This window comes from Corvus kubaryi, unplaced genomic scaffold (genome assembly GCF_017639235.1).
Source record: "Corvus kubaryi isolate FWS band 111438036 unplaced genomic scaffold, C.kubaryi_AGA036_p1.0 78, whole genome shotgun sequence".
Lineage (NCBI taxonomy): Eukaryota > Metazoa > Chordata > Aves > Passeriformes > Corvidae > Corvus > Corvus kubaryi.
In genome coordinates this window covers 4,505,037-4,518,254 of record NW_024582065.1, presented here as the reverse complement: position 1 = coordinate 4,518,254, position 13,218 = coordinate 4,505,037, and the positions used below count along the sequence as shown (strand labels likewise).

Genomic DNA, 13,218 nt, shown 5'->3' with positions numbered 1-13,218 from the left:
TCACAGCAGATAAACAGTAATGAGTATTTTGGACCAAACCACTACACTAAATTGGTGTTTCCGCCCGGGAACAAACCGAACCCGCGACATTGACCCACAGAAAAGTCAGCATGTGGGCTGTGAGGGTTCTTGGTATCCTCAGGATGAGAGGACATGGCCTCAAGCTGCAGCAGGGGAGGTTAGGTTGGACATCAGAAGAATTTTTTCATGGAAAGGGTTGTGAAGCATTTGAAGGGACTGCCCAGGGAGGTGGTAGAGTCCCCATCCCGGGAGGTGTTCAACAAATCGGACATGGCACTCAGTGCTCTGGTGATGATCAGTCAAAAGTTGGACTCGATGATCTTGGAGGCCTTTTCCACCTGAATGATTCTGTGATTCTGTGTGTTAACAGCATTGGTTTTCCCACCAAAGTGTCTTGCAGCATTTAGATTTCAAATGTTAACTTTTCCACATTGCCCAGGAAAGCGTAAGAGAGATTAATCCCCTGTCTGCTGTCAAATATCACAGGAAATCAGCACTAAAGGAGCCTGGCTCGCTGGAGGAATGGACCATTTTTAGAGACATCTCTTCTGAATCCTCCTAATCTTGTGCAGAATCCTTTTGTTTTATCCCATCAAAGTGTGACAAAGCCTTTTCATGGGGTTTGTTTTACAGATGTTCGTAGTTCAATGTGATTTCCCTAATTCATACAGAGTGCTGTCACTACTGTTAATTGTGCCTGTTCCAGGGACACCTCCAGGGATGAGTGATGGGCACTGCTGTCATTGGGGGTTTCCAAGGGAAAAGGGACAGGGCACAGTTGAAGCTGGAGATGTCACCTGGAGATGCCCAGGGACGAGCTGGTGTAGCACTCACTTTCCTCTTTCTCAGGGCAGTGTGCCCCTCCCCAGCTCTCCTGGGGCTGGTCTGGGGAGATGCTGAGCTGTGCAGGGTGGAGGTGTGTGCTCTGTGCTTCAGGGTGAAGACAGTAAGTGTATTTGGCAAAACTCTTGTTGTAGGTTTTGCATGGCTCATCTGCAGGGCATGCCCTGGTTTGAGACCCATGTAAGCTCCCTCCTCTCTGACTCTATCCCAAAATCTTACCAATCTCATATGTTCTGAAAATAAAGGCACAAGAGCTTGGTGCTGTGCTGCTTTGGCTGGGTCTGACATGGCCAAGCAGTCCCTGGGTGTCATGCTTTGACACTGGCCAAACACCAGGCATCCACAAAAGCTGTTTGCTCACCTTCTTCTACTACAGTGGGAAAAAAAAATAATGAAGGGCTCATGAGTTGAGATAAGGACTGGGAGGAAAGGCTAAGGGCAAAACCGGTTCAAATGTAAAGGTATAAGGTAAATTTATTATTAAGAGTCAGAGGAGGAGAATGAGAAGTAAAACAAGCCTTTAAAACACCTCTTTTTCCCCCCAGCCTCTCCCTCTTTCCCACGACAGCGCAGGGAGACAGGGCATGGGGGTTTTGGTAAGTTCATCACCTGAGATCTTTCTCCTGTTCGTTCAGGGAGAGGAGTCTTTCCTCTGCTGTGCCATGGGGTCCCTCCTATGTGAGACAGTTCTCTGTGAACTTCTCTAGTGTGGCTCCAATCTCACGAGCAGCAGTCCTGTCAATATTGTTGCAACGTGAGTCCCTCCCATGGACAAACAGTCTTCCCAAAACTGTTGTGGCATGGGTCACTCATCCACGGGGTGCAGTCTTTTAAGGATAGGCTGCTCTAGTTTGGAAGCAAGGGCCCTCTTTCTCTCTATTTGGGTTTCCCACTGGATTATGGCTTTCTCTGGCATCCACCTGCTCCAGCATGAGCACTTTTCCCACGGGCTGTGAATGGATCTCTGCATCCCCCATGGACTTCATAGATTACAGGGGGACAGTTTGTTTCACCGTGGTCCTCACCACAGCTTGAGAAGAATTTTGGCCCTGATGGCTGGAGCACCTCCTCCCCGTTTTTCCACTGACCTTGGTGCCGCCATGTTGTTCTCTTACATGTCTTCACTTCCTCCTCTTCTCTATCTAAAGAAAAACTGCTGCCCATAGGTACCATTGCAAACCAGTTTTCACTAATTCAAAGATTCTTGCAGCATCCCGCAGCACCGAGGTTGATCTCGTCTGGGTTCCGCGTGGGGGAATCGCTCGCCGTGTTTTTGCTGCCGGCCCCGCTGCCACCATGTGGGCAGTGGCAGCCGCCGTGGTGCCAGCTTATTTAAAGCCTCTCCTCACGTGGGGCACTGGGAAGGAGAAGCCACCACTGCCACCCCTGCCCTTCTGCCCACGGTGTGGCCTGGCTAGGGGCAGCCAGGCAGGCAGAGCTCACCGCAGGCCACACCGAGATGGTGGTGGCCACAGCAGCACATGGCCACGGGCCGGCCAGAACCCCCCGGGGCGGCGGCGGCTCACTGCCCCTGGAATAAACTGCGCGTGTGCTGTTTGAGTTCCTTCTTAAATGTGGCATCACAGAGGGTTACCAACCTCTCTAACTGGGCCAGCAGCGTGTCCATCTTCAGAGCCAGCAGAGATTGGCTCTGTCGGACATAGTGGAAGCTTCCAGCAGCTTCTCACAGAAGCTATTTCGGTGGCCCTCCCCTGCTTCCAAAAACCCGGGCCGTGCCAGACCAACACACTGAGCTCTGACTGGGGCATCCAGGCTTTTCTGGTGTCTGGGAATATATTCAAAATTAATTTCTCCCTTCCTCCTCCTTGGGGGAAAAAAAAAAAGAAAAGAAATGATTGGAGATTGCTGAAGAGTTTCCTGTTAGACCATTAACTCTGCACAGCTTGTCTCCCAACAGTCCCTAGGGCCATGGTCCTTCATCCTCCCATTCATCTTGTCATGTCCCTGTTAAAATCAAGATGTTTCTGTGGAGGAGGAGTGGAGACCCCTTGCAGATGTGACTGCACATTGTGGTCTGTCTCAGATCACAGATACTTCAATGCTTTTTTCCCCCCTTGTGATGAGGCCTTGAGTTCCTGTGCAGTCTGTGCTGAGCAGTGCAAGGTGAGGGCATTGCCCAAGCTCCCAAGTCCATCCCCTCATCACGTCCTTCCTGAGCCACCAGACCTGGCTGAAAATCATCTGCAGGATGCTCTGTGCCCTGCTCTTGAGACACTTCCAAGTGGGGTGAAAACTGTCTGCAGTCCTCCTCTTTACCAGTATCCAGGGGAGGCCTGAGGTGTCTCTGATGTGTCACCTTGACTTCTGTACCTGTAAAGCTGCAGTCCTGTGTAAAATCCCACCTCAGGGAACATCTGGTTGCCACCAGTGGCACAAATCACTTGGCAAGTGACGGGATCCTGTGGCTCTTTCCCCTTGAGAGGAGTGGAAGGGAGCTGTGGGGACTGGAAATGAAGCCAGACTGGCTTTTGCCAGCATATTTTGGGGTGGAGGCTGTCCCCTGCCCCAATATTTTGCTTTTATTTACACCGCCCTGCCCCATGTCTGTGGGAATGCTGCTGCCCAGGGTGGCTGTGTCCTAGTCCAGCCTCAGGCTGTCTCCGTGCAGGCATCGAGCTGCTCCTGAGGCAGAACACAGAACCTGAGGGATGAGGGTGATCAGGTGAACGAGCTCCTACCAGGTCCCAAACCTGGTGTGTGGGCCTCATCCCCGTAGGGTCAGATCATTCCGTGCTGGAACCAAGCCTTGGATGGGGCTGTGCCCTGACCAGCAGTCACAGCCTGCTCCTTCTGCCAGTGCCTTGTGTGCTGGTCATAGTTTTAATCAGTAGGAAGCATCTGTAAAGTTGATGGATGATGTGATGGTGATACACACCACCTACATGGTCTCCAGAGTGAGTATATTCATAAATATCTGGTAGAAACCAATTCTGGCAGGAGACTTTGGTTACTGGAAGCCTGGTTTTATCCCAACACATATTTGTGTCAATTCTTCGTGAGAGCTAAACATTGGCTGGCTTCAGAGGGGTTACTCATCTTCTGAAATGGAGTTCAGTAATTGATGTTACTGCATCAAAACACTTCCCTTTTCCCATCCCCCTTGTTCCCCTCCTTCCCCCCAAAAAGAAATTCCTGGCTGACACTCAAAATCCAGTTTCATTCTCACTGTGCAAGTATTAAACTGTGGGTCTTTTCTTTCAAATTTCTGGATTTTTATGGGCACAATTGGTCTGTTAACAGGATTTTTTTTTTTGTGGTTTCAATGCATTTATATCATTGACCTTTGCTTTAAAAAGTGTCAGACAGACTTTTCTGGGCTGGAGCTATAAAAAGGAGTGTTGTAAGGGGGCTTTATTCTGTGGAAGCAATGACCACAGGCAAAGCTTTATATTTGCTGAGTGATTTAATTCTTGCACATGCAAGACTTGGCTCTGTGCCATGTGTAACATGTTGAGAAAAGGTCTGCTCAAGAGGCATTCAAACCAAACTTTCCAAAAGTATTTTTTTTCTTCTTCAAAAAAAAAAAAGCTTCCTTTCCTGTTATTTCTAAGCTAATGAGTAAAATCAAGGGACTGTGCCCCAAAATGCTGAATTGAGCTCTAGCAGGGTCATTGGGGAAATAAACCTCCTTGAAAGAAATGAAGTGGGAGTCTGGGTGGAAGCAGGGAGAAAGAGGAGGGTGCCATTGAGAAAAAGGCTGGATCAGAGACAGGAGGTAGTCAAACAGAGCTCTCTGAACTCCAAGAGGAAGCGAGGGAGGGTGAAGATGATGTAGCTTAAATGCCTGGTCCTACAAAGCCCTGCTCATATGGTGCATGCCCAAAAGATGTGTTTTCAGGCTAAATATCAGATTTTGCTCTCCATAGCACATGCTTTTCCCTGCCTGTCCCTGCCCTCTTACAGGAATAGCAGTAGCAGTCAGGAGCAAATAATAACAAGCTGCTTTTTGTTTGCGCTTATTTTAAACACTGTGACAACATTTGGATTAATGTTGGGTCTTGTGAAAAGCTCTTTAAAAGTCAAACATACTGAGCTGCTTACCAGCCAAACATACTGAGCTGCTTACCAGCACGCCTTTGAATTTTGCATCTGCCTGCTGCACTTTCAGATAATGGCCTGGAGAGTGAGGAAACATGGTATTCCTTTCTTCTTCTTGTAATCAGGCCATTAAATATGCCTGAGATTTCAGATTCTGCAACTATTTAATTGTGTAGCCCCTTGGGCTGAGGTCCATATTTTGGTGAGTAGTTCCTCTTCCTTTGGCAAACAAACAATCAACAGAAATACTGAATTATGCTAATTTCTAACAGAAGCAATGTCTTTGCCCAAAACATTGCAATCTACTGCATTTTAATTAAAAACAACACATCAACAGTGCATCAAACATCTATTAGTTTTAATCAGCAGATTTTTCTGGAGGCTTTTAGGAGCAAATTGTACCTTGTTCACTCTTCCCAGGAGGAGAGGGGGAACAATGGATAAGCTTTGTGCAGGCACAGTGAGCCCTGAAATGCTGACTTTAAAAGGTATTTCAGAGGTATTTAAAAGGTGTTTGAACAGGGTGGAGGTTATACAGGGGAGAGCTAAGAGAATGATCCAGCATGTGCAGGGCTGTCTGTAGGTGGTATCACCTCCTCTGCTGTGGTTGCAGATAAATCCATCACCTGGAGTGGACCAAATGCTGTTTATTTGTGTTGCTGTCCTGGTTCCCTGCAGCAGGCGAGGCTGGGGGTTCCCGCAGGTCACCCCAGGGCTCTCGAGCATGTGCAGAGGCACTGGGTGCTCGCTGTCCCTTGGCTTGGCTCTTACTGGTGTGCAGGTGGGATGAGCCACCTCCAGTAGTGGCTGTGCCCAGGGCTGGATGGGAAGGAGCATTTTATCCATTCTTGTGATTCCTCTGAGACTTGAGCTAAATGCTGCCAGTGTATAAAGTCTCCTATGAAAGCAAAGGGTTGGAAGCCTCTGTGTGGAGAGAGTAGCATGGAAAGCCAGTGGAATGAGGGTAACCTTTGCTTTTTATAGCTCCTGGTATTTGCTCATGGCAGCCACCAGCAATGCCCTCTGTGTTCACAGTGCAGTGCTCCTGCAGTCACGCTGTGCCCAAGTAAACAGCTCCTGGCTGGGGTCAGCTGGAATGGAAGCCTCTGCTAGGGAAGGGAGAACCCTCTCTTGTCTCTCCCTGGCTTTACTGGGTAGAATTCAGCTAGAGAGAGGGGCCTTGCCCAAGTGTCCATGGAGATGTTGTGTGGAAGGGATAAATGGGATCATGGAGGAGAAGTGGAGGGAGTGCAGGTGGCTGACACCTGCCCTGGCTGGAGCCAAGCAGAACACATGAGCTGCTGCCCCAGCTCCCAGGGGAGCCAGGAGAGCAGGTGGTGAGCAGGGAATTGTCTACTCACATGAAAATCTGGGAGGTGCTGCTCAGCACTGATGTGGAGGGGAGAGGATGATCCACGTGGGTGCTCTGGGATTGTTCAGGCACAGTGACCATGGCTGTACCAGTGTCCTGCAGTACCCAGGGCTGGTGCAGGTGCTCGGTGGAGCAGGGACTCCAGAAGGGCTGTCAGAGCATCTGCTGGGGCTGATGCAAGGGGATGGCTCTGGGCCAAGGCTTTCTAGAATGAGCAATGATTTCTGGTGCCTGGTTGGAAATTGCTGTCAGGGCAACTGGCTTGGCAGACACTCGTCCTTTCTTGAACTCCCTATCACTTTTTGGAAATGGTTGCCCCTGGGTTTCATGTCCTGCTTCCAGCAGAAAGGAAGAAAGGGAATCCAAAATCCTGCCTGCAGGTTTGTACCTTGGATACCTCCCAGCACAGCCAGATCTCACTGTTTGTTTTTCCCTCTGCAGCTCTGGGAAGTGCCAGTGCAAAGTTGGTGTCACGGACCTGAAGTGTGACCGGTGCAGTGAGGGCTACTACAGGTTTAATGAAGCCACGTGTGAGCCCTGCCAGTGCAACAACCACTCCCAAACCTGCGACAACTCAACAGGTGATGATGTCCTCTTGTGACCATGGGGGTGCAGACTTCACCTGCCCCTTCTGTCTATGATTTTTCTGTTCTCATTCGGCACGCTCTGCTCGTATCCCCTTCATCTACATCTTTCTACCTTGCATACCTGAAATCTTAAATCTGAAATGGAAATGCGAGGTTGGAGCTGGTCTCCTTTGAAGGAAGGCAGTGAAAGCAGTGTGCTTTAGCCCAGGCTGCAGTGCAGAGCCTTAATTCAGCAGCCTGTATCAGAAATTGGGGCTCTGTTGTTCTCTGCACTTACACAAACACACAGCATGGACTTTTAAAGAGCTTTTGTTTAACTCCTGTTTACCTGGAAACATATACTGTGCTGGCACTGACGTAAGGGGACTTGCAGCCACAGGTAACAGGATTAGAGCTGGTAAAAACTGGCAGCACCTAATTAATATTGCCCACTTTTTATAAATCGGCCTTGTTCATTTTCCTTGATTATTTCTTTGACTGTCTCTCAGACAGATGTTGATGGAGTGCAAATGTTGAGGCACCTGTGCTTGAACAGCTTATGGGGGAGGGCAGGGGGGAGCCCAATTGCTTTCCAGTCTTGACTGGAAGGAGAGATCCTGGAGGAGCACTGTTATGGGACTGCCTGCGCAACACCTACTTCAGCCACAGCACTCACTCCAAAATCCAAATTCTCCTCAAAACATCCAGGCTGAAAAGCAGTTCTGTAATATTTATCCAGGAGCTTAGAAAGGGGTAATAATTAAAAGTAGTGTTGCAAAATTTGTTGGCATAGAGGCAGAGCCCATGAAATCAGCTATTTCTGGGCAATTTGTGCCCGGGTGTTCCCTCACGGGCTGTGTGTTTGCAGTAGAGGAATGCCCTGATCTGTGGGCAGTGGATCTGCGCTCCCTGTGGGTGAATTACTGCATTCCCTTGAGGATGAATTACTCCATTCACTCCTATACTGAACTGTATGTGCTTATGTCCTACCAGTATTGAAGGATATAAGGCTGTCTCTAAAGCTGTGCACACATCAGCTGTGTTGCTGATTTGGAGCTGGGTGTGTAGGTTTTGTGAAGGGGGAGGATAATCTGCTCTTCCTTTTTTTTCCCCTCAATGTTCCTGCTGCTCTCGATTTAGCAAAGAAAATCCAGAACAAACCTTGCCCCTGGGATGGGGCTGCTCTTTCTGTTGGGATTGCCCAGTGCTGCTCACAGCACTGCAATGAAAACCCCTCATTTTGCTTAATGACCTATTACTGATTTGACAAAAATATTTTTTTCTTTTTATTTTCTTTTTAAATTTTCTGCCATCTGCTCTATTTGCTGCTGTGTCTGAGGAAACCAAACAAAACCAGAACAGAGAACAAAGCTGATTAAAAATTAGATCGGACACCTGCTCTAGAGACTGCACTCTGTGTGACCTCCTCAGCTTTACATCAATTCTGTGTAGCCTTTGTCAAATTTTCAAGGTTTTTTTCCCATTAATGCTGTACTTTGGGCTCCCTCTGCCGGCTCTGCAGCCGGCTCCTGCTTGGCATCGCTCTGTCCAGAAGGAATATTTCAAATTACTAGGCATAAATAAATAACTTGGGCAGCAGGAGCTCCCCAGCCGACAGCACTTCCTCTGCCATGACCGTTGTGTTCTGTGGTGTGTCGGTGCAGTGAGGTGGGCTGGTGCTTCCCAGTTGGGGTCCTGTGAGGTCTGATCCTTCCTGAGGGAATTATCAGGATGAGAAGTGCTATTAATTATTAAGGCTCTCCACAGCGATACCTGATTGCAAGCCTGTGTGTGCTCTGCCTGGCTGAGCAACGTGCTGACTCAGGGAAACACAGCCATTTTGCAGGGCTGGTGGAGATGGATGTGGGTGATTTCTGCTGATGGGAAAGACATTGGTCCTGAAATGACCAAGGCAACACAGGTGGGATTCCAGATTTATGCCCCTGTTAGTGCCTGGGGAGCAAGGTCCAAGGCAGCCTTGCTGTGACTAGGCAGATTAACTTCTCTTGTCCAAGACATCCATCCCACTGAAACAGTTGATCCAGGTTTGCAGCTGGAGAAGCCAAGTCTAGCACATAATTTCCCCCTCTAACCCCGACATCTCTCCCACAAAAACCACTGGCTCATGCCTGACAGGCTGCCGAGGGAAGAGCAAACAGTGTGTGGGAGGTGATGCTGAGCAGAGGGTGCTGGCAGGGCCCTGCTGGGTGGGTGAATCAGCTGCTTCCTGCGTTTGCTTCCTGCCCTTAGCATGAGGGTTGGCTGCAAGGACATGCCAGGCTGGCTGGGGATGCTTGGCTGTGGAGTCATCACTGTGGGAATCGAGGAGCAGGAGCCGTGTCAGGCTTGTGAGGGAGCCAAACTGTTCTGATATTAATAATAAAATCTGCTGTGGTCTTCATAACAGTCAGCATAAACCTCAGTCAGGATTTTTTCCTGTAGTTGATGTTGATATGAGACTTCTCCATCCCCCAGCAACACTGCTGGATCAGCTCAGTGAATCTGTCTGCTCTCACACTGCTCTGTGCCACTCTTGTTTATAGAAGGGGCTGTTGCCTTTGCAGTCTGGTACATGGGATTTAATCAAATCTTCCATCAGCTCCCTGCCACCTCACCGAGGAGCCAGCTGAATTACAGCATGTTCCTGGTGATGGATGGGCTTTGGATGGAGGCTGTGCTTTTGTAACTAAGGAGATTTTTCTTCTTGGTCACAGTAGTATCAAAGGATACGGTGTATGTGAAGACATGGCACATCTAGCTTCTGATTCAGGGGCTTCCCCAGGAAGGGCAGGTGGCTCTGTTTTTCTGGGAATGTCAGTGACTGCTGCTGCCTTGTCCTGGGGTGGAGGAGCTGGAGCCACACTGGTGGGATGGAGCTGCCTGTCCCCAAAGCAGGACAGTGGCACGTCCTCACCCCTGACCACCAGCTTTCATGTATAGGAAGAGGCTGCACACAAAAAACCAAAGGCATAAACCTGAGGGACCCCTCATGAGAGTGGGGGACTTGAAGCATCAGTGTTCATCTCACTGGTACAAATGCAAACTGAAACTGCTTTCCTTGGGGAGAATTTTAACACCAATGACTTGTGTTTACCTGTAGTGACCTTTTAGTGGTGAGTTGTGGGGCCTCTCTGCTGGGGCTACCTGCTTTTCCACATTATCTGTGTACGTGTGGAGTGAGGGGATGAGCATCAGAAGGTCATAAGAGGCCAGGATCATGTTTTGGCCAGAGGGCATCCAAAACCACTTGTGAGCTCTGATAATGGAGTGTGTTCCACATAGGTTCTTGCTCCAAATGTTCTGCTCTAGTTCCTGCTGCTGAATGTTTGCTTGTTCTCCTCTCCATTCCGCAGGCACCTGCCTGGACTGCCATGGAAACACCGAGGGGAAGCACTGTGAGCTCTGCAAGGAAGGTTTCTATCGGAGCACCCATCCTGCCCACGGCTGCCAGCACTGCCCCTGCTCCATCGTGGCATCCACCGGCACCTGCCACATACGTGAGGCTCTTGCTTTGGTCTAATTCCTCATAATGAAGGTTGCTCTCTTCAGTTAAATTGCCCCTCAGAGTGTGTCAGCCCAGCAAGGTATTCTACAGCCTGTGGAGCTCCTGTTTGTGGGCACTGGAAGCAGCACCTGCTGTGATGGGTCCTGGTGCCTGTGTTGCCTCTTGGGAGAGCAGCTGTGCAGGGGAGTGATCAGAATCACAAAATAGTTTGGCTTGGAAGGGATCTTAAAGTCTACTTCCAGCTCCCAGTGTGTTGCTGCAGTCTGCTCTGAAGAGCCTGCAAAGTTTTGCAGAGAGCTTGTGGCAGCCAGGTGAGGGGCAGGAGATGCTCAGCAGTAGCCCTCCATACTTCTGAGTCTGCTTCTGAACACCTCCATGGGACTTCATGCAGAGATTCCCCAAATGTAACTGAGAGAAGTTAGAGTTGTAATAATCATATGTAAGACTTTTTTTGATATTTCCCTAATCAATTTTGCAAGCAAGCTGCCTCTGTATAGGCCCAAAAGTTCTTTTGGATTGCAAGGACTCCCAATATAGTTCAGCTGTTCTCTGAAATTGCCTGCTTGAGGTGGAAATGTTCAGGAGTAATAATCTATTTCCTTAGCAACGTGCCAAGTTTGCTCTGTGAGGCTGGTACGAGGCATCAGAACTCCCCAAAGCTGTTTTTTCCCCTACTAACAGAGAAACTGCTGCAGTTCAAAAGTTGTATTTTCAGCTCAAAATTTGAGATTGGTCAATACTTGGTGGCTGCTGATTTCTGTCAGGGTGTCTTGTGGTCAGGTCCCATAGAACAAACCCCACAGAACAAATCCTACAGCGAGGGTGTCTCTGCAAGAGGCTGTGGCACATCCCTGCTTTGCTTTCTGTGTTCTCCAGAGCCTGGCGAGACTGTCCCGAGGTGTGACAGGTGCAGACCAGGGTACACTGGCCTCAACTGCAACCAGTGCGACAAGGGCTACTACAACTCGGACAGCATCTGTGTGAGGTGTAAGTGCAACGGGAACGTGGACCCGGCGCTGTCCCCAAGCGTGTGCCAGCCGGACAGCGGAGAGTGCATCGGGTGTCTGTACCACACCACGGGCTTCCACTGTGAGCTGTGTGAGGAGGGCTACAGCAGGGACCCCGGGGGCACCAACTGCACCAGGAAAGGTAAAAAGTGCTGCTCAAGTCAGTGTCAAGGCTCACTGTGCAGCTGCCCAAAGGTTGGAGAGGGAATGCTGTTAATTGTTCACATTGGTTTAGATTCATCTGGCCTCTAGTGCAGAGGAGAAAACCAGATCATTTTAACACGTTGGTGCCTACTGGCCTTGAAGGATGGTTTAGAGTTAGCTCTGTGACCACCCTGATTCCAGACCCTGGCACGCACTGCCAGTGAACAAGCTGGAAAAACCAGTCTATTTGTAGTGTATTTAATGTAGAATGAGAGAAAATGGTTCTGAAGTTGCTCCTTCAGTGGTTATCTGGAGGTTGGTGGATCTCCAGCACCATGCATGGAAACATTGCCAGTGTGATGTATTAGATGAAAGAACCCAGAGTTCAGGGAAGTATTTGGGCACAAATTTGTCCTTGTCATGGACAGAGATTCAAGTCAGATCTTCCATCAGGAGCTAATGTGGTTTTCACTCCTGTGCTGCTTTCTGGGTGTGTAATCACAGAGTCCTTCCCTGCTCAGGGAGATGATCAATACAACAAAGTTGGATGCTCATTAGCTGTAACAGGGCTGGAAATGGCACTTTGCATCAGCTCATCCATTACCTCCCCCTGCACAGTTCTGGCTTTGTGCAAGGATCCACATGACTTTGCTCCATTAAAATTCATATGTATGGCTTTGCTTGTACTTGCAGTTTTCACCATTCAGTTTTATTTTAATGGCATTTTTATATCCAGTTCCTGATGTGAGGAAAGCCTGTCCCCTTTCAAGGGGGCTGGAACATGCTCCTTGAGCTTTCCCCTCTCCCTGACACCTGTGTTTTCCCTTTTTTATTAAGCAATTTAAAAGATGTGCAGCTTCTTTCCAGCTCCTTAAACAAAAATTGCCTAAAAACTGACATGCTGAGGTTACTGAGCATTAACTTGTTTTAGGTAAAGGTTTTCATAAATCACCAGTGCATTTGAGTGGCTTCTGGAGTGAAATCATCACCCAAGCTCTGTTTCAGTGGTCGCAGGTGAAATGAGACAGCAGGTTCTGTACAGCCTGGGCAAAGCTCAGCCCAGCCCCATGTATCCTGTCATCCTGTCTTAAGCCTGACCAGGATTCTGGTGCTTTCAAGGCAGATAGAGAGGATATTCAAAGGACCAAAGTGAGGGTTTTCAGCCCCAGAGCAGGTGGTGCTCTTGCTGCCATGGCGAGGCACAGCAGGGACTTAGTGCTGGTGCAGTGTGGCTCTGTGCCACCCACCCAAGCACTGCAGCCTCCCCAGGAATGGGCGTGTGGGCTCTCACCAGAGCTCCTCCACTCCAGGAGGCAGCAGCAGCTCTGCAGAGCTGGCACTTCAATCAAGCAGCTGGATCTGATGCTCCCGTCAAAGCTGCCAAAGCAGCCCATTGAGTGAGCAGCTGCTGCTCACAAGGAGCTGCTCTGGGACATCTGGAGAGCTGGCACGGCCCCGGGAGTGGAACAGGCAGCGCTGTGTCACGGCCTGGAAGCAGCGCCGGGGCCAGAGCCCGGCACTTCACTGTGACGTTCTGGGAGCGCCAGGAAATGTCTTCACCCGAGGCCTCTGTGCCAGCCCTGAGCTGATGCTGACTCACAAATAAAGCCCAGAAAAGTGCTGTTTCCTTCTGGTGAATCAGCCATTGTCTCAGTTCTGTTTTTTCCCTACTTATAGCTACTGGCAGGGTTTGCTGGGGAT

General features: G+C 49.4%; 1 protein-coding gene across 1 annotated transcript in view; it reads left to right on the top strand.

The window, feature by feature from the left end:
- MEGF9 (multiple EGF like domains 9) overlaps nucleotides 1-13,218 on the top strand; it is a 51,101-nt gene that overhangs the window by 31,173 nt on the left and 6,710 nt on the right. Inside the window, exons 4-6 of the mRNA XM_042052783.1 lie at nucleotides 6,737-6,876; nucleotides 10,215-10,358; nucleotides 11,243-11,515. Coding sequence (XP_041908717.1) covers nucleotides 6,737-6,876; nucleotides 10,215-10,358; nucleotides 11,243-11,515 — 557 coding nt within the window. The remainder of the gene's footprint in view (nucleotides 1-6,736; nucleotides 6,877-10,214; nucleotides 10,359-11,242; nucleotides 11,516-13,218) is intronic.